The 24,774-nt window shown below is 44.5% G+C and overlaps 1 protein-coding gene across 4 annotated transcripts in view; it reads left to right on the top strand.

Moving 5' to 3' along the window:
- The window catches only part of atrn (attractin), a 251,182-nt gene that overhangs the window by 56,858 nt on the left and 169,550 nt on the right, over positions 1-24,774 (top strand). For all 4 annotated transcript variants that reach the window (XM_049596080.1, XM_049596081.1, XM_049596079.1 and 1 more), the window contains exons 11-17: positions 8,216-8,300; positions 13,276-13,499; positions 16,550-16,671; positions 17,341-17,479; positions 18,127-18,308; positions 23,553-23,772; positions 24,329-24,514. In XM_049596080.1, the coding sequence (XP_049452037.1) occupies positions 8,216-8,300; positions 13,276-13,499; positions 16,550-16,671; positions 17,341-17,479; positions 18,127-18,308; positions 23,553-23,772; positions 24,329-24,514 (1,158 nt within the window). The remainder of the gene's footprint in view (positions 1-8,215; positions 8,301-13,275; positions 13,500-16,549; positions 16,672-17,340; positions 17,480-18,126; positions 18,309-23,552; positions 23,773-24,328; positions 24,515-24,774) is intronic.

Below are 24,774 nucleotides of genomic sequence, written 5' to 3' on the forward strand. Positions count from 1 at the left end.
TGTTTATCTACGATATTGGGGAAAAAAATGCAACTAGACGGAGAATCACAACTTTATTTCAGTTATTTATTTAGGGGAGACTTTTTACACAAACTTCCACTTGACTTCCGCTTAAAAAATAGTATAGTAACAGGAATGTTTGATCTGATCTGATGAGTCGCGCTGCTCTGAAACAGCTGACCAGGCCGATTGTACCTGATACCGCCGTGTAATCTTCCTTTAACCTGCAGGATATTCTGATGTGTTCATGCAGCCGTTCTCACTGCGCTTCATCCAGAAAATACACCAATCAAATTTGAAACAATGAGAACAATTATCACGTTTTCATGCCTGTGTGATAAAAACTTCTGGAGGCATTAATCCAAATAAATACGTGTGTATCCAAGTACTGCCGAGCTCCACTGGTGCAGCTTTCATTAAAGACGCCCCGCCTTCAGTTCAACAAATCGTGCGCAAAGAATTGTGGGTACTTCATACCCGCTGAGGATACACACATGCATCCTTGAAAACTGAAAGGATCCTTGACTTTGGAACAGTCCTTGGGCAGGATTTGGTGATGTAGCCTCCTTGAAATTTAGCTGTTTAAGGCCATGGTTCCAAACTGTGCAGACACAGACTCAGATTTCTCTGTAGTCATTAGTTTAAGGTCCACACAGTGTAATATATTCAGTGTCATACTCGTGTACGGCCATGTCGTCCAGCTAGTTTGTTGTCTCTCATTCAGAGTGGACCTGTGACCCACTTTGGGACCACGACCCACCAGTTGGGAACCACAGATTTAAGGATCCTTCCTTGAATTTGAGAAACATGAAATCGCACAGAAAGCTCTCCAACAACACCACGTATTTCCCATAAAGTCATGTTTTATGTTTCATTTTCTTCTTCAGTTTTGGTCGTTGTAAAACTGATCTTAAATTTCATTACAAGAAGCATTAATAAAAGTCTTTAAACATCTTAAATCTAATTGTCCTCCAGCTGCAGGAGCCTTGAGAGTATTTTAACAAACTGAAAAAGGAGTCTGGAGGAGGACTTTAAATACGACAACCAAAAGTTTATTGTGGATGGAGGCGTACTCCTCCTGCATTCTGATTCTCATCCCATTTAAACTTGTCTGATTCGTCCTAATAGAAGTGAGCACAGCTTTGTCAGAAGCCGTCCTGGCATCCTCATTGTGTTAGCTGCCTGCAAATATTGTTGTAAATTGAGTCGACCTCCTTCGGCAGCGCTGTCATAAGCTGCTCATTAATGGGAGGCTTCAGTGTGGAGGGAGGGAGAACTCCCTGCAGGCTGCGAGATGGCCCCAGGACATTCTGTTTTTCTGTGTCATTACCGACATGATTGACAGGCAGCGAAATTACAATCTCAGGGGCACAAGCAGCCCCCCCTCCCTGCCCCTCCCTGTGCAACCAGCTTTTGTTCATGAGAATTGCATGTTGGGACTGAAACATCTCCAACAGACGTCCCTCTGTCAGCTTTCTGGAGGAGCAGCAGCACATGTAGAGGCGTCACGTTCATTTAACTCTGTCCCATTTCTACATTTACCACAGGTCCTCTCTTGATTGGTGTAATGAGACTCTCACACCAGTCACCGCGGGAAACAAATTGTTTTCATGATTTCCCCGGAGAGTTCACGTTTGAGCCGAACTTTAGAAATTAAAAACTTCAAGTATTGTTGTCTCCCCTCCCCCGGCTCTCCCCTGTCTCCCCTCCCTGCCACTCCTGATCCTCTGTATGATTTTGTAATTGGACAGAAAAGACTAGTCGACTATTTTCCTCGCCCTCCGCCCCCCCCGGCAGCCAGCTGCAGGGTCGGTGTCAGCGGCAGCAGCTCTGTAATTGTCTGGTAATTACAGCCGAGATGGGCTCTGCGTCGAGGACTAATCGCACCTCCTTAACAAGCTGAACTCAATTAGAGAGCAGAATTTAAGGGCCGTCCGCTGTCCTGACATTGGTAGAAGGTGTCATAATAAATCCCCACTCCGAGGGCCGATGCACCAGGCCGGCTGCAGTACTGGCGTCCGACACCAGAGGGCAGTGTCAGCCTGTGAATGTGGCGCCCTGGCAGATGTCACCCTCTCCTCTGGGAGAGCATGATGACTTGCACTGCATTGTACGACTGAAGGTGATGTACTGCAGTCACTGTGCTGTGTTCCAGCAGCTTTGACTTTCAGCCTCACATGCCAAGTTTTTTGTTTGTTGTTGTTGTTTGTGTTGTTTGCACAGGCTCATGATGGGTGTACGCTGTCACCTGCTGCTGCAGCTTCATTTAGAAGCAGCCCTGAAGGAATTCATCCCCTCATTCATTCATCTCCTCACCCTGTACCTGACCTGATGATTTAGAGGTCAGGAATCTCGACATCTGGGTTCAGACTGAGAAAAGTTTTCTGACCTGTGGGTCACACAAGTTGTTTTAATCAGCGTTTCACTGGCTGCATTTCAGCACTTGAGTCAAACAGTGAATGGTTAAACCAGCCTGGAGATATAAAGCAGTGGTTCTCAAACTGAGCGTAAGGACCTGGGGCTGGGTCATATGGACAAAATTCATATCTCAGTATTTACAGGCTGACTGACGATAACACGATATATATCTCAGTGTTCTCTACTAAATGGGCAACATGTTCAGTTACAAGTTAAAGCCACATTTGAGCTGTCACAAGCACTTTTATAAAAACAGGCTGTGATCAAAATAAAACACAAAGACAAGGATTTTATTTTCTGTTTGAAAATATTCAGCTGCACATCATGTACATGACACATGCAGCAGGGCTGTACGTTAACATTGAGCACACAGCACTGGAGCTACACAAGTTTAAACACTAAACTATAACATGACTATAAAAGTGTCAGGTAGGTTTGAAACTATTAAAAGTCTTTGTGGGCGGAGTTAAAAACTTGTTTTCCATCTGTCGGCCTTTCAAATGAATCTACTGCTGGAAAATTATTTAAATATTTTAATCTTATTTCTGCATCAACAGACAGGCCGAGGGAGGGACGGAGACAGAGACACTTTGTCCTCATTACATACGTCTTGTAAATGAAGCGTCTGTGTTGTCGCTGGATTTTTTTTTTTAAACCCATCTGTCTCCTGCGTCCAGGCGCCGTCTCAGTGTCACACAATAAACTTCACCTACCAAGAAGAACGGTGACGCACTGTGATCCACCTCACACACAAACTAGCAGCACTGTGCTGCACGTGTGCTGCTGCGGTAACTTCATTCATAGCATGTGCAGCGTACAGACCGATGTCTCACTGTAGACTAATGAACAGACAGATTAAACAGCAGATCAGCTCTGTGTCTCTATAGCTCCTTTTACACTGCCAGGTTTTCCGCAAATGTTGGGCCGTTTTGCCGGCAAGCTGCGAGCGTTTAGACACACAGAGCCGGATTGGCGAGTTGATCCGAGGTGCCCAATTTTCCTCCTCGTAGGGTAGACATATTGGTGGAACCCTTTTAGTTTAAACAGACTGAGGTGGCCTTCTGCAGCGGGAGGGGCTGTTGATGACTTGTGGGAGGAGCTGTTGATGACTTGTGGGAGGAGCTGTTGATGACGCCGCACGTGCGAGCCACTGGCGGTGGATAAACAGGAAACAGCTGATAGCAGGAATTAGCGAGCAGCTAGTAGCAAGAGGGAAACACAAACCTGACAGACACTGTAAAGATGAGCAACTGGGGAGACAAGGAGTTGCGCGCCCTCCTTATCCTCGCAAACGAAGAGGCCATTAACCGTCAGATGACGGGGACGGTGAAGAACGGGCCGACTTATGAGAGAATCACCGAAGGACTGACCAGCCGTGGCTTCCCTCCCACGTCACTGTTTACGTCACACGCTGAGCTACACGTTTTGTTACTTGCTCACGCCCCCCATTGCCCCGAAAAAGGCACATTCTGTATAAACAAAAGTAGGTAGGCGGCATTTTGTTTTTATACTGCCAATGCTGAAAAAAGACTGATTGGGCTTTCCTGCAAATTTGCACAACTCCTGTTTAAAAAGGGGCTACTGAGTGTTGTTGGAGGACTTGTGAGTGAGTGAGGGGGCGGAGCTGTGAGGAGGGATGAACACTGGTGTTCCTTAAGTAACCCAACTTGACCCTGTGTCGATACAAACGCTGTTGTCGAAATCTGTATCGTTCTTGAAAAGATATCAATATATTGCAAATGGACGTTTATCCCTAGTCCAAGTCACGTGACTCGAGTCCACATCTCTGGCTTGTAGTGTTCCTACTTATTCTTGTTCAGGTCTGTGTTACACCTGTTGGGCCACAATCGTCCAAAATCTGCTCGTCATATCCGTCTGCACATCTGTATCCACAAGATGGCGGCGTGCGCAAACACAGCGGTTGAGAGCTTTTGTGAACGACACTCCCTCAGGAAGCTGACTAAGAGCAACCTCTCTGCAAAATTACTCGAGTCTTTCAGTGGAGAGCATCCTGTCGTCCTGTATCACAGCCTGGTGTGGGGACTGTTCGGCTGCAGACAGGGCGGCTCTCCAGAGGGCGGTCAACACAGCACAAAGAACTATTAGTCTCCCCCCTTCCCCCACTGGAAAACATCTCCAGGTCTCGCTGCCACAGCAGAGCCTGCAGGACTGTTAAGGACAGTACCCACCCTGTCCACCAGCTGTTCACACAAACGCTGCAGCTCCAGACTTAGGAACAGTTTTTACCCTACAGCTAAACACAATCTGAACTCTCACCCGAAAATCCCTCTCCCTCCCTCCTCCACCAACACCACAACGATTTTAAATTACGCTGCCACACACTGATGTACAGCAACTGCAAATGCACTTTATCTTGTCCTTTTTAGAGCACCTTATTCATCATATTTATCATATTTTGGTCTCATCCTGTTTTAAGGTGTGAGTGTGTGAACATTCAGTGACGTCCTCTCAGATCCCTCACATCCAGTCTCTTCACATTTACCTTCTAACATTAGCAGACAAGTTCTAAATAACAGCAGCGTAAAGATTCAGATGTGTTGTCACTCCTTGTCGGCTGAAACACTCCAGAGTGTAATGGCGGTCTAATCGATGTTCATGACCTGCAGCTACAAGCTGAAAATGAGACGCAGCAGCAGCAGCAGAGGAGATTAACTTTATTTTTCACAAGCTACTTGCTCTAAATGCTGCAGGTCATGATGCCGGATGACTGAGGCCATACGCCCAAAATATGGATATGATAAGTATACAGGTCTGACTGGGAGATTCTCTTTGATCGATGTGATGTAATCAGCTGGATGATTCGTCCTGTATCAGCTGATTTAATCTGCCGGCAGGTGATGTTTGTTGTTTTGTCTTTTAACTAGCAACAGTGACGTTATTTGGATAAACTTATGTTTGTAATGTCTCTGTGCTGATAATAGAGGAGGAGCAGTAACAGATCTCAGGCGGTGAGAACACATCTGTTGGTCACATCTTAATGAGTGTGGATATTTTGCCGACCAGATCTGAAATGGATCCAGCTATCAGAGCTCTGATCTCCATTAACAGATATCTCCATACATCTGTGGGTGGGACGGAAAAGTCTGTTTGGAGTCAGAGTCGTATCGACCAGTCACATGTGAGCGAGCTTTGGCTGCATGCAGGAAAACAGTGTGTGGAGAGCAATGCACTGGCTGGAATACAACCTCAGAACCCACCTGCAGTCACCTGATGACAGTTCAGCTTTCTATTAGTTTCTTTATCTGCGTTCATGTGCAGCTGTCTGGTTACTGAGCATCATGACTCTGTGTAGGTCACGTCTCAAGTTGTTAATTAGATTTTAAACAGTTACCAGCACTCTGAAGACGAAGTCTTGGCCTGGATATCAATTATCCAGATATCTGCTGGCCACACCTGGACGCCCACAGTACTGCCTCCAGAGGCTAAATCGCTGTTAGACTGATAGCTGAGTTCTGAGATTGCTGTAACCCAAATTTACCCTGAACACCAGGGGTCAGCAACCTTTACTACCAAAGAGCCATCTTGACCAAACAAAAATAAAATACCTGGAACAGCAAAAACATGTTTGAGCCTTATAATGAAGGTGACACAGCCTGATAAGTCTAAATTAGCCAACGGGTCTAAATAAGCATTTGTTAATATGTCTTAACACAACATTTTTATGATTATTTGTTTCTATAACTTTGCAGTGTTGGTGGTGAAAGCAAACAGACATGTGCACACTAATAAATCCTCAGTATTTCCAGGTCTTTTTGGATTTGGAATTCATTGCTAGCTTAGCTACGGAGACACAAGACCAGCTGTTACTACTGAGGTTGAATTCAGAGGAAGCAGCACCAGGCTGCAGACTGATGAAGGACATTGTAGTTCACAAAATGTTAAAACATTTTTTCATTCAGTCTAAAGGCTACACACTTTTACAACTGGGGAATTTAAGAATCACTTTCGGCCTACAACAGTGATGAATGAAAATTAAAATCTTAAAAAAATAACATGTGGCTCCAGTGCTGCAGGTTGTCTCCCACGATATGATATTATCATGATACAGAAGTCAAGATGAAATATTATTGAGAATTTAAACATGTTGCAATATGCCGAGTGGTGCGATAAAATATTTACAATATATTACCTTTGTCTGTTCCTTTCCCTTCAGCACCTTGATATCGCTTTTCATTTCATTTATTTTATGTAAAAGGAGAAATGCACATTAATTAACATCTCAGAAAATGTGCCAGTGTCAGTCAGCTGGCTAATTTTCACCTGCAGTCCTTTGGCGAGATGTTTGGAGACCAATAAAAGGATCAGATTCACAGGACAAAGACATGAAGACAGCATGAAGACATGGCGACAGCATTAACTACAACAAACAGAATCTCTCAACATAGAAGAAGACAGAAGACATGCAAACAACATGAAGCACCACACGCAGACACACAGAGCAACAACATAAAATAAACAGATAGAATACAACAGCCGTCATGTAGATCTTAATGAAAAGTTAAAACATGCAGTTACAGGTCAGCAGTATGGTCATGTGCAGTAACACACAAACCATGTGACACACAGTTCTGCTTCAGTTCCTGCGCCTCACTTTGAGTTGGTTCACAGCTGGAACCAGAAAATTGTGACACTGTCTTGACCTGAAGTGCAAACTGTGACGACATCAGTGGGCGTGTCATGTTGTAAAAACTGGAAAGAGAAGATGGAGACGTCCGTAACGGAGTGGTCAAGTGAGAAGTTGTCAGAAAAAAGCAGCATGCAGTCGTCTCATTAACATTTGGTTCGTGCTTGTTTTTTTTTTAAACTTTAATTAACCAGGAAGTCCCATTAGGAGAGACCTGTTCGCGGTAGCAGCCAATCAGAACACATTAAAATGCAACGAATATAACATAAAATACAGAAATCCACAATAAAGCAACAACTATTAAAAGACAGCGTCCGCTCAAGAAAAACACGCACGTGTGCTGTGCCCAAAATAACACATTGTTTTTGTGGATAGCATCAAACATCTGTGATAACAGGACAAAATTAATCAATGTGACTCTTGTCTTGTCTTGACTCGTGTTTGCTTGGTAGCACCAAGGTTCCAAAAATCCAGAACATGAGTTGATTTGGTGGAAAAAAGCGGGACGAGAGGAAAAACCTGATCAGGCTGCTCATCTGTCACAGCATCAAAACAACTGAGCAAACATCTCTGTATGTGGAGACTGCTAACAGTTCATATTTTCCTTATTTTCACAGTCAGGTTTAACTAAAGAGGAACCAAAGAGGGAGAGAAGTGTTCACAGACATGGCCGTGACCGTGCAGCATCCCTGTGGGCTCCTTGTCTGAGGTTCAGACGTGTGGTCTCTCCGGTTTGATCCTAGCTCGGTGAATTTGTCCAAACAAATATCAAAGAAAATCAAAAACACCTCCAGAAATGGGCCTTTAAAAATAAAACCAGAAAAGGCCGAGGCTGGATGAAACCCCTCAGCTGTGACCTGCAGCACAGCTCTACTGTACGTTCTGTGTTTTCACATGTCAGAGACACGCACTGATGCCCGGCGGTATTTCATCAGCATGTTTGTTGCTCCTGCAGCCGTCAGGCTCTCAGTGTCTCGGTCAAGGACGATCTGCCGTCTTCCTCATTGATTGACACGAGGACACGAGCTGTTAGAGGTCTCACCATCCACTCATGGCGTGTCCGCTGCATTTCCCAGTACTGAAGACATGTATGATTTAATGTGTGGGTGCAGGGCAACAGTTTGACCCCTCTGTGTTGTCTTTTCATTCCAGCGTGTGATGAGTGGACGGTGCTGCCTCGACCGGACCTTTACCACGACGTCAATCGCTTCGGACACTCTGCAGTCTTCAGCGACAGGTAATCATTTGCACAGCACTTAACTAACAGCTCAGAGCTGCACACAAACACTGTGTGGATATGAAATACAAAATGAAATGAGAAAAAGTGGAGTTGTGGCAAATTTTTCAAATGAAAAAGTTTTTCAAATGAACCTCAGAATATTTTAAGACGTTAGATTGCAGTGAATACAGGTGTGGGCCTCTCTCTGTGTGCAGCAGGTGGGAAACAGTGACTGCAGTGAAAATGTTTCTGAAAGGCTCAATGCCAACATGTTAAGATCGAAGCAGAGTATTATTAATCTAATTAATGACCTGCTCTGTGATTCAGTCATCAGTTAATCTCACACATCTTTGTTGTGAAAGTATTTAAAACATTTCAGTTGTAATGAAAGTTGTCAGATGTGACGCAGTAAAGCTGCTGGATGTTGGACACAGCTGTCCCTCCTGTCCTCGACCACCCACACTGGTCTGAGGGGAGTTAGTGAGTCTGTCACAGGTAGACTGACTCAGTTTGAACACCTGGTCGAGTGTGATGTGATGACGCTGGCTGCTAGCGTTAGCATCAGAGGCTATGCTAGCTCAGACCTAAATGTTTTGTGTTGAGGTGATATTCCAGACTTGACGTTCTCCGATGGTGCAAACAGAACCTGCAGAGAATGCTGCTCCTATCAACAGCTCCATCTGGGTGTTTTTTAAATGTTAATGTTCAGTTCTCGTCTGCCTGCATCATGTGACAAAGACACTGTGGCCTTCAGTGACGCACCGGGTCAGAGGGCACCACGGAACGCTATTAATCAGAGTTCATTTTTTAACGTGTTATTTTTTTCGGTGATTAATTAAATTAAATTAACACGTTATTGTGACAGCCCTAGAATTATATCTGTCTTTTTCAATAAGTTATGATCTTTAGACTTGACGACTCTCTGGAGTTATTGGAAATGTTTCGGTCACACAAGTTGGAAACAATTCTACGAAAATATCTACGACAATTTAATTATGGGTGCTTAAAAAGTTTGGAAATGTTGTCCATGAAAGTGTGTGGTGTTGGGGCGTTGGTGGCTTAGTGGTAGAGCAGGCGCCCCATGTACAAGGCTGTTGTCGCAGCAGCAGCCCGGGTTCGACTCCAGCCTGTGGCCCTTTGCTACATATCTCTCCCCCCTTCACACTTCACTATCCTATCAGTTAAAGGCCAAAATGCCCTAAAAAAAAAATGTGTGGTGATCCTGTGGAATAGTGACAGCTATACCGCCTGTACTCCAGGACTCTGGGGTTACTATGGTTACATTACCAAACCAACGTTGTATTATTTAAAATATAAACAAGTTAGTTATATAAAACTTCTTCTTCACTCCTGTACAGTCGTCATCAATGTTTAAATTTGCTCGAGAACAAAACTGTCTCTGCAAGTTGTGGCACTTCTATGCTAGCTTCATTTTCCAGCCCCGGTCATTAGTGTGTGGTAAAACCACTGGCAAGCAGCACTGAAGACACTCAGGAGGCTCTACCAAAACTTTAAGCTCTTTCTTTTCTTGTAGTTTGTCACTAATACATTGGAAATGTAACAACTCTCCTAAAATAGGTCGGGAGTAAGGCCTCATGTCCACCAAAGTGTTTTTTTCTCAGCTGAAAACACGAGGCGCTCCTCTGAAAACGCAAACTGGAGGCGTTTGAGATGCTTTGGCTGCGTCTGGTTACTTTGATTTGGAATATCCGCAGAAGTAAACATTTCGGCAAAAGGTAGAAAACCTGCTTTGGATATAGGGGAGGGTGAAGCATACAGGGAGAGGGGACGGATCTGCTGCTCTGTAGGTTCATGAGAGGAAACATCATATATTTACAGCATGTTAACAGATTTCTCCTCTCCGATTATACATGTGAGGTGTGACGTTTGTCTTCACGGTATTCGTCCGTCTGCCACTGTGACTGCACAGCTGAAGTGACGGTGATGAGGGCGCCGCTTTTACCAAAAGATGAACATATTTCAGCTCTCAATGTTGAACTTATCTCTAGAGAACAAACTGTTTTTTGTACCAGGCTGTAAACATGTTTATTTCTACATGTTAACATGGAGGTCTGTGGGGACTGACTCACTCTTGGAGCCAGCCTCTAGTGGACATTAGAGGAACTGCAGGTTTTAGCTTCCTGTTTCAGCCCCGGAGGTTAACGCTTAGTAAAACCACTGCCAAGCAGCACTGAAGACACTCTGGAGGCTCTACCAACATTTCATGCTCTCTCCTTCCTTTTAATTTGTCAAAAATACACCAGAAACATTTTGCTCTCTTAAAATAAGTGGGGAGTAATAATCTGCCAGGTTACTGCAGTGAATATAAACATGTTCTCAGATCTTGGTTCTCTCAGTAACCTTGTTTTCCTGAGTGCATGTAAACCGAGGTGACAGGTTTTATTTCCACCGCGGCCCACTCATTTTTAATTATGCACTCGTGGTATTTAAATAATTATCCAAATGGAACATGTTAGACGAACAAACATGTTCAGGACTGCGTCTGATCTAAATATGTAGTTTTCCTCTCCTCACATGCGTCGCACTAAGTTCGACATTACGGGACTTTTCATCTTCTCTGATGGGAAATTACAGTTTTCTTCCTGGTTCTTTTATTCATGATCACTTCTCGGTGCACTTGGGATTTCCAGTGTGCAGATGCTCTCTGATTTTTACATGAATCATTTCTCATAAAACTGAATACGTAATCAGATACAACATTTCAGATTGCTTGGTTTTGCAATATTGTAATTCATAAAAGCTCGCCGTGCTGAGTTGACAAAGAGAAAACGTTACGTAAGCGCAGCGTACTGTAAACTCTGCGGCAGCGTGGGGAGAAAAGACGAACACTCCACTCCACTCAGACCAAGGCCGACTGACAGACGGCGTAACTGAAAAAGAAAAAAGCTTGTTACCTTGGAAAATAATCCACTGTGCATTCATACATGACATTTCATTATTAGTGTGCGCTGTGAATAGATAGTGATGGGGATGGTGCTGCGACCAGGAGGGATGACTCATCCTAAGTATTATCTGCACCGCCGGCAGAGCAAGCCACAGCGATCCATATTAAATTATACATCCTGTTGTAGAGAAGACATCAAATATTAACATGAATCACCAGCCCTGTTTGAGTCAATCCTCGCTGATGACTGCTGTTCCTCAGGAGCAATTAAGAGTTTGTTCATGCGTTCGCTCATTGATCCAGTTCAGACTCAACGCAAACCCCCGAGTTCAGGACTGAATTTAGGGCAGTGAGATGAAGCTTTGAAAGAAAAATGTTTCAGAGCACTTTACAGTAAAATAAAATGATGAAAAAAAAGCAAAGTGCAGTCCGGAGGAATTAAGAGAGTCTGCACAAATGCACTCTAAGAAGTTCTCCTAAAGACAAAGTTGTGGTTTGGGTTTTGAGGGGAGAATACTGATGCTGCAGGAAAATAAGGAGGAGACGTTCTCATTGGTGAACAAGTCAGATTCCCTCTCATTGCGTCGGCCTCCACTTGATCTCAATTGATTTTTACTCTTAACTTTTGAAGCGCTCCACCGTCGGGCTCCAACACAGATTTGTGAGCTTTTCTCACATCCTGCTACAAAACTCTGCGATCACCCGGTCAAGACTTCAGACTGAAGGAAGGAGGAGTTCCTCCACCGCCAGGGCCGCACAAACTTTGAAACTCTTTAAAAAGTTGTCTTGTCTCCTAAGTGACTTCCTGTAAAGCTCGACTAAAACCCAGGGGAGAGGGTCACTGCGGTATTTTTGACCTTGTTTTTTTGGGGGGAGGGTCCTGATGGTTTGTGTTATTGTTCACTGGCGTACGGTAAATATGCTCTGATTGTGTTGTTAATGTGCTAACTGGCTAACTAGCATCAAGACACTCTTCCTGTTTCCCTTTTTGAGTAACGATTACAAACAACCGCCATCTGCTGCTGTGGAGACTTATTTCCTCTCAGCAGGAGCAGAATGGACGTGCTGGTTAGCTGTTGGCTGGATTCTTTGTGGTGTGTTCATGTGCAACTTTTTGGCCGAGACACGGCGACGTCAGGCGACACAGTGGGAGACTTTTGTTGCTGCTAGTTCTTTGAATTCATGTTCTGGGCCTTTTAAGGAAGATTTCAGGGCTGTTTCTGGTGAAACAGAAAGAATCTTACTCTTTAACACAAAGCTCTGTCTCTGTAGGGATCCTTTCCAAAATGTTGTCAGAAAATAAAAATATTTTTACTGAACCAATTTCAAAAGTGTTGTTCCCATTAGTCATTAACATGCAGCAATGTGGAGACAAAAGGTCCAGGTAGAAAAATACCAAACTCACCTTATAAGTGATCTCTCTGTTCTTGTCACTTTTAACTTTTAGAATTTGAATGCATGCTTTCATTGTCTCGCTCGTCCTCTGCTTCTCTGCAACAATGACTCTCATCTTGTAAATGAGACAGAAAGGAAGCAGCTCCCCGGCAAGACTCCCACATCCTCCTCCTCCTGATCCGTGTGCTCAGCAGGACGTCCGCAGCCAACAGTTTGAAGTGTGCCCTCGATGATCCGAGGGGACTTTTGATCAGACTGGTGCAAATTACCCATCCACCCTGCTCAGCCGCTGCCACCAGCACACACAGACACACACAGAGTCCCAGTCACACACTAATCCCTGCAGCTGAACAGAGGCCAGTGCACAGAGATGTTCAGAAATGCCTTGTGCCCGGCATCCGAACACACACATGCTCACACACACAGCAGGGGGGTCTGTCAGGTCCGTCCGCACAGGAAGAGAGCGCTTGTTGGGGATTTAGCAGACTTGTGAGGGGGGCTGAAGCCCAGAGAAGAGGAAGAGCACTCGGACTAAGCTTCTCTGGCTCTTACTGTGCAGGAAAGGTTGAAAGTTGCCAGTTTTCTGTTTTCTGCGGGGTAGAAATCGTCCGGTCTTACTTCCTGAATCCCCCTACATCTTTTCAGCACCTCTCCTCTGTAGTCCTCTAACAACCTTCTTCTTTTGTCTCGCAGTGTGATGTACGTGTTCGGCGGCTTCAACAGCCTGCTGCTCAGCGACGTCCTCATGTACACCTCGCCCAGCTGCGCGGCCTTCTCCAGCTCGGCGTCCTGCAGCCAGGCCTGGCCGGGGATCCACTGCATCTGGAACAGCACCCAGGGGACCTGCCTGCCCTGGGAGAGCAGCGCTATCGGAGGCGAGCAGCAGCAGCTCCCGGCCTCCTGCACCACACGATCATGTAGGTGACACCGCCATCGCTTTGAAATCCCACACTGGTGCTCGTCTGCTATGTGAAACTAATCCCAGATTATTTTAGATCCTTCCTGTCTTTTCTTGAGTGTCTGCAGAACTCATCTGCATTCACAGCGCTGATGTCCGATGGCATGCATAAACTGGCAGAAACGACTTGTTTGTCACAGACTGCCAACGCAGTCTTGCACATCAGAGTGAAAATGGCCAAAAAAAGTGTCACCAGGGTGTTTGTGTGTGTGTGAGGTTTTCAGATGGAGAAAACATGGCCTTCATGCTTCTTTAGAAACTGTTCTCTGTGTGATGATGTGCCGACACTGGAGCCACTGATCAGCTGATCAACAGAGAATCATCATCAACAACAGTTCTGATAATTGTTCACCAGCTGTGTGAGAGGATTCAGTGTTTTCTCAGTTTATGATGAAAATGTTTCTGATCTGTCGGTCGGACAAAACAAGATATTTGAAGACGTCATCTTGGCCTCTGTAATCGACATTTTTTCAAGATTTTCTGTGGCGGTTTGCAGCTGAGATGAGAGTCAGGACCTCTGAGTCTGAGGTCACGGTTCTCTGCTGGACTCTGTGGATTACTGCCCCAAGTGAAGGAGGTCAAGTATCTCTGGGTCTTGTTCATGAGTGAGTGTCGGATTGTCATGGTTCAGAGGGAGCTGAGCCAGAAGGCAAAGATTTCAACTGACTGGTCCATCTGCGTCCCAGCCCTCACCTATGGTCGTGAGCTCTGGGTAGTGACTGAAAGAATGAGGTCACAGATACAAGCGTCTGACATGAGTTTCCTCTGTAGGGTGTCTGGGCTCAGCCTTAGAGATAGGGGGAGGAGTCAGACATCTGGAGGGAGCTCGGAGTAGAGCCGCTGCTCCTTCATGTTGAGGTGGTTCAACGTCTGATCAGGATCCTCCTGGGCGCCTCCTGTTAGAGGTTTAACTGGTAGGAAGGGGGGTCCTCCTCTGGTGCTTATTTTTTATAAATGTGATGCTTTTTATGCACCCTGGCTCCTGATTTACATTCAGAGTACAAAAAAATCCGCACTGTGAATCAGTTTATTTTCATAGTGAATTAGAAAATGGACGACGGGCCTCTGCACCCTGTCGTGGGCCAGATTTGGCTCACGGGCTGTAAGTGGAGTTTCACTGTTATAACAGCAGCAGATAGATTAAAGTGGAAATAGACAGGTTATTTTTGCTTAACCTCGTCATGATAAATTAAATGTTGTGTGACACAGTGTCATGAATAATGACACCATCAGTGTTAAGATTAGTTCCCTATAAGCCTTGTTTTCAGCAGCTCTGTCACAGGGTGTGATCCCCCGGGAAACATACGGTATCATTTATGGCAAAAAGGAAGAACGTCAGCTGTTGTGCAGCCAAAACAGGAAGAGTTCAGTGCTTCTTTTCCCCCATGGTAGCTATCCCCAGTTACCAAAGTGTATCTGTGTAAAGCCCTTTTTATACATGCAGTTTGTCCATGAAATGTTGAGGAACATTTCCTGCATGGGGTCATGTGTGTACAGCAGCAGGGGTCGATGTTCAGCAAAATCAGTACCACAGATTTCCCACCTCATGATCTGGAAACATTTCAGGGAAAACACAGGAGCGGCTGTGTTGTGACTGAAAGCAGTAACGCTGCAGGAACAAGCTCTTAAAGAGTCTCGTCCATCTCAAGACATCAGCTCTTACATGGAGCTAGTGAACAATCACGACTCTGCTGATGACACATTTCTCAGGTGATTTGATAACTTACAACACATTGTCACCGGACGTAAACAGCTCCTCGCTCGCCATGTTGCTGAAAATAATAATATGGCACATACACATACATCCGACCTCACCTCATCGTCTTCTTCTCTTGAGTTTTATGGCAGTTAGCGTCTATATGAGTCGCATTAACCACCATCTGCTGGGCTATTTCTCTCCCTGTCTGTTCTAGTATCGATGCAACATTTTCCTGAATTTAGTGCGTATGAAACTCACCAGTGTCTGAAGGGTTATCCCGCTAATTACTGGGATCTATGTGTGAATGTGGTCTTTGCAGTCACTGTCCTCAGTACTGGAAATGGCCGACGTTGGAACAACAGAAGTAGCGGTGGAGAACAAAATGCAGTGCGTCTCTGAGGAAACTGATCCTTGTGACTGCAGAGTCAACAGTGAGGCTACTTGGAAACACGACACGTGGAAGTTAAAAAGTTGTTTGTCTCCACTTAAATTAAAAAATGAATCCAAAATGAACTCAGGATGAAACTAGTTGTTGGCTGCGGCCTGTGTGTGATCTCCTGAGTGTGTGTGGGAGTGTGTTCCTGATGTGTTGATGTCTCCTATAAACACATTTCACTACATATAAGTTATTTTTTCCCTCAAGATGACAGTGTGTCCCAGTTCTCAGGGTCTACTGCCCTCTGTGTGTGTGTGTATATATGTGTGTGTGTGGGATAGCTCAGGAAGATGTAATCATCAGAGACAGCTCGCCCAGGTTTCTCTGCTTCCTGCTGAGAGCTCTCCCCTGTTTGCTGTTCACCATTTGTCACAAAAACTCCGGAGTTTCCTCCACACGGCCGCTCTCATTTCCCGGTGTCGGCGTCCACAGAAGCGGCGGCAGATGGAAGCTGCGCCTCAGAATATCTCTCAGCCACATTTAATACCAGGGAGGCCGTCCTGCTCTGCTGCTGTCTGCCAGTGACTCTGCCCCAGTTTCCTCAGAAGAAACCTCACGTCCAGTATTCACGTGACAGTATGTTTTTGATACAGCAAAAAAGGTAGAAATGCCAGACAAATTTTATTGCTGTCTCCTAAAAGCCACAATCATTTTTACCATTTGTACAGTTTTTTCATCATTGTCGTCTAAATATAAAAAATTGAAAAAATGAAATGGGCATTTTACTCAGCAGGCGAGGCGTGTGGAAACTAAACAGTTGGGTTAAAAATGTGTCCTTCACTCCAGTTATTTTCAAATATATTTCAGGCTGTATTGTCCGTACATTGTTTCTAGAACAAACTATTCATACTCCATGTTCTTCGTCATGTTGCAGACGCTGATAACGAGAGGTGTGACCAGTACACAGACTGCTACAGCTGCACCGCCAACACTAACGGCTGCCAGTGGTGCTCGGGCCAGTGTGTGTCTCTGGGGAGCAACTGCACCTCTGCAACGGTGAGGAAACTGAGCCAGCTGACCATGCTAACAATGCTAACCATGCTAACCATGCTGATGATGATGCATGCTGGGACTCAGCGGGTTCCTGCAGTCAGTTACAGTACAGCTTCACTAACTCTGACACAGTCAATTCCATTGTTAAATAGGATACATACATGTTGTCCCCTCCCTTTCATTTCCGCCAGAAGTTAAACATGACGTGTCAGATTTGAGTGATGATGATGAGATAAAGAACTGATGAAGCACGTCCTCGTCTTTAACTCTGGATCTGATTTGTCCATCTGTGATTAAACAGCTGCTCATTCAGAGGCAGTTATGATGCTCAGACACAGTTCATGTGTCTCCTCCAGCGCTCTTATCTTCACTTGTCTCTAAAGTGTGTGATTAATAAGGGTCAGCTGCTCTGACTGCTCTTATTTCATAATCTAATACTTGTGATAACCTGATGTTCCCTCAGATAAAACATCTTTGTCTCGGACACAATAAGATTCTGTCTCATTACGACCACGACACTTCGGTTATCTTCAGATCTTACAGATCTAGAACCTTCTATCGATATGAAATACATTTCATTTAGAGCAGTACGACTGAGTGTCATTAATGGATTATGAAATTTAATAGTTTGGCACTTTGAGAGTTGGGTAATGTTCTGCTGTCTCCTCTCAGGGAGCCATCGGGGAGTATGACGTTTGTCCTAAAGACAACCCGTCATACGTGTGCAACAAGAAGACCAGCTGTAAGAGCTGCGCTGTGGACCAGAACTGTCAGTGGGAACCTCGCAACCAGGAGTGCATCTCTCTGCCAGGTATGAGATCAGACACTGATACACATGTTGCTCTGATGGACTCCACTGAAAATGAATCAATAAATGTCTCAAGGGTTAGCCTGACGAGTAAATGATTTTTCAGAACTTAAAGTAAAGAAACTACAAAAATGAGACCTTTTGATGCCTTTTTTTGATGAATGAAAGGACATATAGATCATTTCATATATTCTAAGGATACAAAAGCCGAGCTGAGGAATCTACTTAAGGGTGTTGCACAGTATCTCTTAAAAGGATTCCTTAGTCAGGGAAAGTCATTAAGGCATTTACTGAAAAGAAAGAGATTTTACAGCAGTAAAATTCTGCTGTTTCCATGGAGACCATTTGTTTGTTTAAACATACACCTGTAGCCCAGGCTACCTGTCGTCACACCTCAGTATCCTCTCACAAAGTCAGCCTAGCAGTAAATAAAAGGCAGAAGATAAGACACAAAAACCAAACTGGTCAGAGGAAGAAAATAACAGCAAACATGCAACTAATGTCAGAGGAAACTGCAACGTTTGGACGGGAACTTCACCACAGTGTTGAGCTTTTTAAAGGAAACCTTAACTCAGATTTAAAGGAAAATCTTTACTGAAGGTGCTGTGTGCAACTGACCCCAAAGTCTTCATCTGTTGTCTTTATTCCAGAAAACGTGTGCGGTGAGAGCTGGCACCTGGTGGGGAACTCCTGTCTGAAGTTCATCACAGCGAAGGACTCGTACGACAACGCCAAGCTGGCCTGCAGGAGCCACAACGCCGTCCTGGCCTCGCTGACCACGCAGAAGAAGGTGGACTTTGTCCTGAAGGAGCTGCAGATAATGAGCGTAGTGGTAAGAAGGAGGAGGAGGAGGAGGAGGAAGAGGAGGGGGGCAGTCCTTGATAATAATTATCAGATTAGAGAAAGTTTAATATTCACCTCGGGGGAAATCGGGTCGTCACACCAGCAGCGGATGAGATATCGATAACACAGAGAGAGTAAAGATAAAACAGATAGTGACAGCGAGATGATGAAGACTGAGGTTTTAAATATCAGATAAATGAGGAAGAACATTCAGTTCATTGAGCTTCTTCTCTGGCAGATCGTCGCATTGAAGCAGATGTGTATGTGTACAGATGAAACCAGACATGACACTGAGTCAAGGAAGAAAAGACAAATGAACCGTCTTTACTTCCTGTTTCATCATCACTGCTCTGGACCTTCTTAGTTTCGGCAGCTGAGAGTCTTTGTGGTCGCTGCCTTCTGTTGAAGCGTCGTCTTATTCTCAGGTGTGCAGGTTGGACTCTCTCTGTCTGTGAGTTTTGGACCAGCGAGCGTGAAACAAATCTCCCATTAACAGATTCTTTCCTCCGAGCTCGGACGTCTCTTACTCGCTCCATCAGAGCAGATACGCAGAAATCTATCCCAACTATCGACGAACTTTCATCAGACGCAGGCCACATGTCTGCTCACAGAGAACAACGGGAGATGCACAGTTTAAATCAAATTTGTGCACCGATGTAACACACACAGATTATAGAGAAAAATGTTGCACTTACTGAGAGGAGCTGAACACAGAGTGATTTACTGTATTTGTGTCTGATGATGTGTGTTTGGCCTCGGAGCTTTGATCCCACTCTCTTTACTCGTGGCTGCTTGTAATATTGATGATGAAGAAATCCAGTATGAGCTCATAGTTCACTGAGTGGTGGCTCAAAAGTTGGATGTAAATAAAAAACACTCAGCAGCCCTGAGTCAAACAGACTGAATTCAGCCTTGAAGGGACAGTTTGGATCTTTTACAGTGAGTTTGTTTGAGGATATCCACAGTCAGTGTGTTACAAACAGTAGAGGTCAGGGGACAGCAGCAAAATGTATTTCAGCCACCTGTATGCCATATTTGGAATATTTCCACTACTTCTTTACCTTGCTGTCAGACAGCCCTTTCAGACGGTGGACTAAAGCTGTTATATCGCTCTCCTCAAAGCCAGACTCAGTCGCCGAAAACAGGAATGTAACACTCCTGAACACAGGATGTTTTTAAAGTCATTATTAAAAGTGTGTGTCATATAAAAACTAAAGTGATGGTCAAAGTTGTCACAGTGAAATTTAAGGTGTGCTGATGGATTCACGTCATCAACTCATGCATTGAGTAACATTACAAGTTAACGTTCCACCTTAAAAGTTGCCGGCAGTCGGCCCAGTGAATGAAGTTATTTTTTTCTCTTTCATTTTATAGTTGTAGTTTACTGATGTATGAACAGAGGTTACATAAAACCAGAGTGAGCGTCCTCTACTGACCAATCAGACTGCAGGGTTTCTAGCTCCACCTTTTAGTACCAGATCTGTGTGCTAGGTACCCCAACAGAGGGGGGACCAAACATGGGGACGCTAAGGAACGCTTCTGTTGGGACCATCCACAACTTTTACTGTGGGAACAGAAAAACGTCAGAACTGAACTGAACTGAACTGAACTGAACTGAAGTGCCTTTTGGAAACGGAGCCTACCTGATCGAAGCAGCAGTAAACCGGCAGCTCATGTGTTCAGTGATTTTAAATCACTGTTTTTCTTAGTGGAGTCTGTTGGGTTTGATGAGAGCATCGATGGGGAACTGAAGATGTTAACGGCTTCCCAGTTGGAAAGGGCTGAAGAAATAAGAAGAAAGAAATAAGAAAAAAAATAAACAAATAAACAAGATCATACAATATTTCTACAAAATCATAACACAAAAACAGCATCAGACAAACAGTAAAATAAAATACAGAAAATATATGTGTTAAGCAATGTGATCAGGAACGTCAACCTAATGATTTGCAAGTGACCTCAGATGGTAAAAACCAGTGCTAATGACAAAGTTGATTTGTTCATCAAACTTTAGTCTAGAATCAAAGAATTCACCAAAATGTGATGTTATGTTTAGTAACAGAGACCCAAGGACACTGATTGTGGAAGCAGACTCGAAAGTTGGGCCAAAGATTAAACATCTGTTTTATCCTGGTTAAGTTGAAGAAAGCGTTTTGCCTCCAGGATTTTACATCCTCGATGCAAGTTAAGACTCTGACACTGCATGGATGCAATGTTTGAGCAGCAGATACAGCTGAGTGTCGTCAGCGTAAAAACGGTGAGATATTACACTATCTCAAAACAGACCCCAGGGGAAGCAGATACAAGGAAGATAAAATGGGGCCTAATATGGAGCCTTGTGGTACGCCACAGGAGATGGGTGCAGAGGAAGAAGACACATTATCTATAGAAACAGAGACAGATCTGTTTTGTAGGTAGGAGGCAAACCACTGTAGGGTCGGTCGCTGAAGGTCAACAGCATGCTTAAGGTGGTCCAAGAGGATGGCGTGATCGACTGCGTCAAAGGCAGCCAATAGGTCTATAAGAATTAGTGCTGTGTTATTTCCTGAATCTAGAGACTAGAACAAATCCTGTCATGTCAAACATGAAGGAAAAGTACGTAAGAGATGTGGACTCTGATTCATTTTAGAGATGATGTGTGTCAAAAAAGAGAGAAATTAATTAGAAATTGCTAAAGAATGGAAGGGCAGGGACTTCATTCTGATGGATCATAGGAGGGTGGTGAGATTTCTGGTTCCAGCTTCTTCAGTGTGACGATTATCTGCTTACCATCTGAAATAATTAAATATTGGGGGTTTAGACTGTTGATTAGAGAAAAAAACAATATTTGAAAACTTTGTAATGGGCATTTTCTAAGATTTTAAGCACTAATTAATCACGAAAAAATGGATAATGAAAATAATTGTTACTTGCAGCTCTAAAGGAACAGGAAGGCCTCTACATGGAGGACACATTCCCTGTGTTATTAAAAGGAGTTCATACATCAAATTCTTTGAATTTACAGCCGCTGTAAAAAGATGTTTCAAATTTTCAAGCTGATGAGGGAGCTGTTTTTCTGGGAGCTACATTATCGGCCTAATCACAGCTTAATGTGTTTAAATATTTTGGTAGAGAGCGTTACGCAATCCTGAACGTGTCAAATGCTGTGCGAGGGAACGTTTCTAACGAGCCGCTCCGCACTTCAATAAAACATGATGTCATGTTACAGCTGCAGTCCTGCCTCACCCAGCAGGCACAAACACCGCCATCCCTCACTGAAGCCACCCATGCAAAAATGTAAGCCACTTAGGATCCTACAAGGTGCCCCGCAGCCACCGCACAGCATCTGTAATGTCGCAGCTAAATAAGACAAAAGCACAGGAGTCTGAATCTCAGAGCAGGGCTGAGACCGACGAGCGGTTTCCATCCATACTAATGCAGTTGTGTAGATTTCCCCTGATGGTCCAGATTCAATTCTGTTGGTCAGTTCCAGGTAATCTTTGTGCTTAAAGGAGGAGAAGAAGTAAAACCTCATTTCTCAGGAATAATATTGGTTTTCAAACTGTCCAGTTGAGCAATAAAAAGTGTGTGGAGGCTCCGAGAGTCAGAAACATGCTTCCCTCCGTGTTATATTGACACCGCTGCTGCTGTTTGGCAGTTCAGACTTATTCCAGACGGCTTCAGTCAATCCTAGAAATGCAATTAAATCCCGATGGAACAGTAATTCGACCCACGTCTATGAGAGATCGAGCTCTCACTGTTTACTACGACTGCAACAGCACGGCCATCGATTAGAGATGGGATGGATAACAGAGCCTCCCAGGTGGAGAGAAGTAAAGCAGCTTTTATTGCTGCTCCGTCAGTCAGATGAGATATCGCTGACATCATCCCAGAGTTGGGACGGGGACTTTTAAAATGTATTCCACTGCAGGTTAATGAATACACGTACTCCATTAGATTACTCAAACTAATGTACTCTAAATACTTTGGATTACTTTTGGATACTTTAAAACGCTCTTGTTGAGCTTTTTTGTCTGGTCTTATATTCACCCATTTTCATTCAGTTATCCAAAGCAAAGCAAGCAAGTCCCCCAGACGTCCCTCTCCTCAGCAACACTTTCCAGCTCCTCCTGGAGGACCCCGAGGTGTTCCCAGGTCAGATGAGATTAATAATCCCTCCAGTGTTCTGGGTCTGCCTTGCAGGCGCCCAGGAGGATCCTGATCAGATGTTGAACCACCTCAACATGAAGGAGCAGCGGCTCTACTCCGAGCTCCCTCCAGATGTCTGACTCCTCCCCCTATCTCTAAGGCTGAGCCCAGACACCCTACAGAGGAAACTCATGACCATAGGTGAGGGTTGGGACGCAGATGGACCAGTGAATCTAAACCTTTGCCCTCTGGCCCAGCTCCCTCTGAACCATGATAGTCTGGTGCAGTGCCTGCATCACTGCAGACACCACATTAATCTGCTGATCCAGCTCACGCTCCGTTTCACCCTCGTTGGTGAACAAGACCCTGAGATACCTGAACTCCTTCACATGAGGCAGTAACTCTCTCCCAACCCAGAGGGAACAATCCACCGGTTTCATGCAGAGAACCATGACCTCAGATTTGGAGGTGCTGACTCTCATCCCGACAGCTTCACACTCAAACCGTCCCAGGTCACGCTGGAGGTCACGGTGTGAAGAAGCCAACAGAACCACATCGTCTGCAAAGAACAGAGATGAAATTCTGAGGTCACCAAACTGGACCCCTTCCTGGGTCTTACATTTCTATGACAAAAACACATGGCAGTGTTCTGACTCTGAATCTCTTTTGGTATTATCGTGTGTGAGCAACGCTGCGCACACTCTTAAAATCTGTCATGAATTTTACTCCGTGTCCGAACAGGAAGCGAGTACGTTTAATCATTTTCTCCCTGCGTTCCATCTCTCCCTCAATGTCTGCCAGCTAGCTAAAATGATGTTCGTTTAAAAAAACGCCAGACAAGTAGAGTAAAAAGTTTTGAAATTTTTTGTTATGGGTCCTTGAAAAGTCCTGGAAAAGTTTTGTAGTTAAACAATGTGTGGGAGCCCTGTTTGAGTCCGACTTACAGAAAATCTATAAAAAGGAAACTTGACATGAAGAGTAGAAGAAGGAGCAGGCAGTGGTAGAATTTTGACTTAAGTTGAACAAAGTCAAACTTTGAACATAGATGAATTTAAATAGAATAAAATCTTTGTTTTAACTTTGGCGTGTCGTCATGTGTCCGCAGTACAAGGCTACAGTGACGCCCTGGGTGGGGCTCAGGAAGATCAACGTGTCGTACTGGTGCTGGGAGGACATGTCACCTTTCACTAACACCACTCTGCAGTGGCTGCCTGGCGAGCCGAGCGATGCCGGCTTCTGCGGCTACCTGGCCGAGCCGGCGTCCAGCGGACTGAAAGCACAAACCTGCATCAACCCGGTGAACGGCAGCCTGTGTGAACGGCCGGGTGAGTTCATCATACTTGATGTATGTTTAAGTCTGTTAATGTTTGAGGCAAAGAAGCAAAACTAATTTAACTAACTAACTAACTAATTTTGTGTGTCAGTAAATTGCTGCAGTGCTCCTTTAACTGCAGATGTCACTGGTGTCAGCTGCTATCAAACAGTGTTGTACAGCCATGAGCTGTGGAAAATATTTTTCACACATATTTTACAGTGTAAAACAGCAGCAGTGTACTTTACCAGAGGCCTGAATGAATTTGTAAATAGATTTTAACTTATTATAAAACTTCTAATAAAAAGAATTCAGCTGTGTTACATGAGGATTTTGACTGTTTGACCTCTGTTAGAAAATATCCGAGGATCAACTCTTGTATTTTGCATCTGCTCTCCACATTTCCAAACTTATTTCTCTGCTCTCGAGATAACACCTTGTTTACTGTAGCCGTGTAGAGTTGAGCAGAGAGAGCACCTACCTGAAAGGCTCTGATTTCCCCTGAGGCGCTCCTGCTGAATCTCTGTGTTCACACTCCACGAGTTTAACTTGTTGAAAATGTTCTTCAGCCAACCACAGTGCCAAGCAGTGCCGGACGCCGTGTGCCATGAGAACCACCTGCAGCGAGTGCACCAGCAGCAGCTCCGAGTGCATGTGGTGCAGCAACATGAAGCAGTGCGTCGACTCCAACGCCTATGTGGCGTCCTTCCCCTTCGGGCAGTGTATGGAGTGGTACACCATGAACACGTGTCCACGTAAGACTTCTCACCCTCCTCACTGTTGTCACTGTTACATATAATCATTTACAGGTTTAATGTGACAGTCAATGTGATTCTTCTAGGAAAATATAATTATCATTAAATGAGCAAACATACAACAAAATTGCAAACTTGCCGTGGTGCACAATGTACATTAATAAATTGATTTATAATTTATAAATGAGTCACTCAGTACAGACAATAAAAACATGTTCTGTGACCACAGAGCACAACCAAAAGTTAGAAGAAACTTTCTT

This window comes from Epinephelus fuscoguttatus, linkage group LG14 (assembly GCF_011397635.1).
Source record: "Epinephelus fuscoguttatus linkage group LG14, E.fuscoguttatus.final_Chr_v1".
In the NCBI taxonomy this organism is placed as follows: domain Eukaryota; kingdom Metazoa; phylum Chordata; class Actinopteri; order Perciformes; family Serranidae; genus Epinephelus; species Epinephelus fuscoguttatus.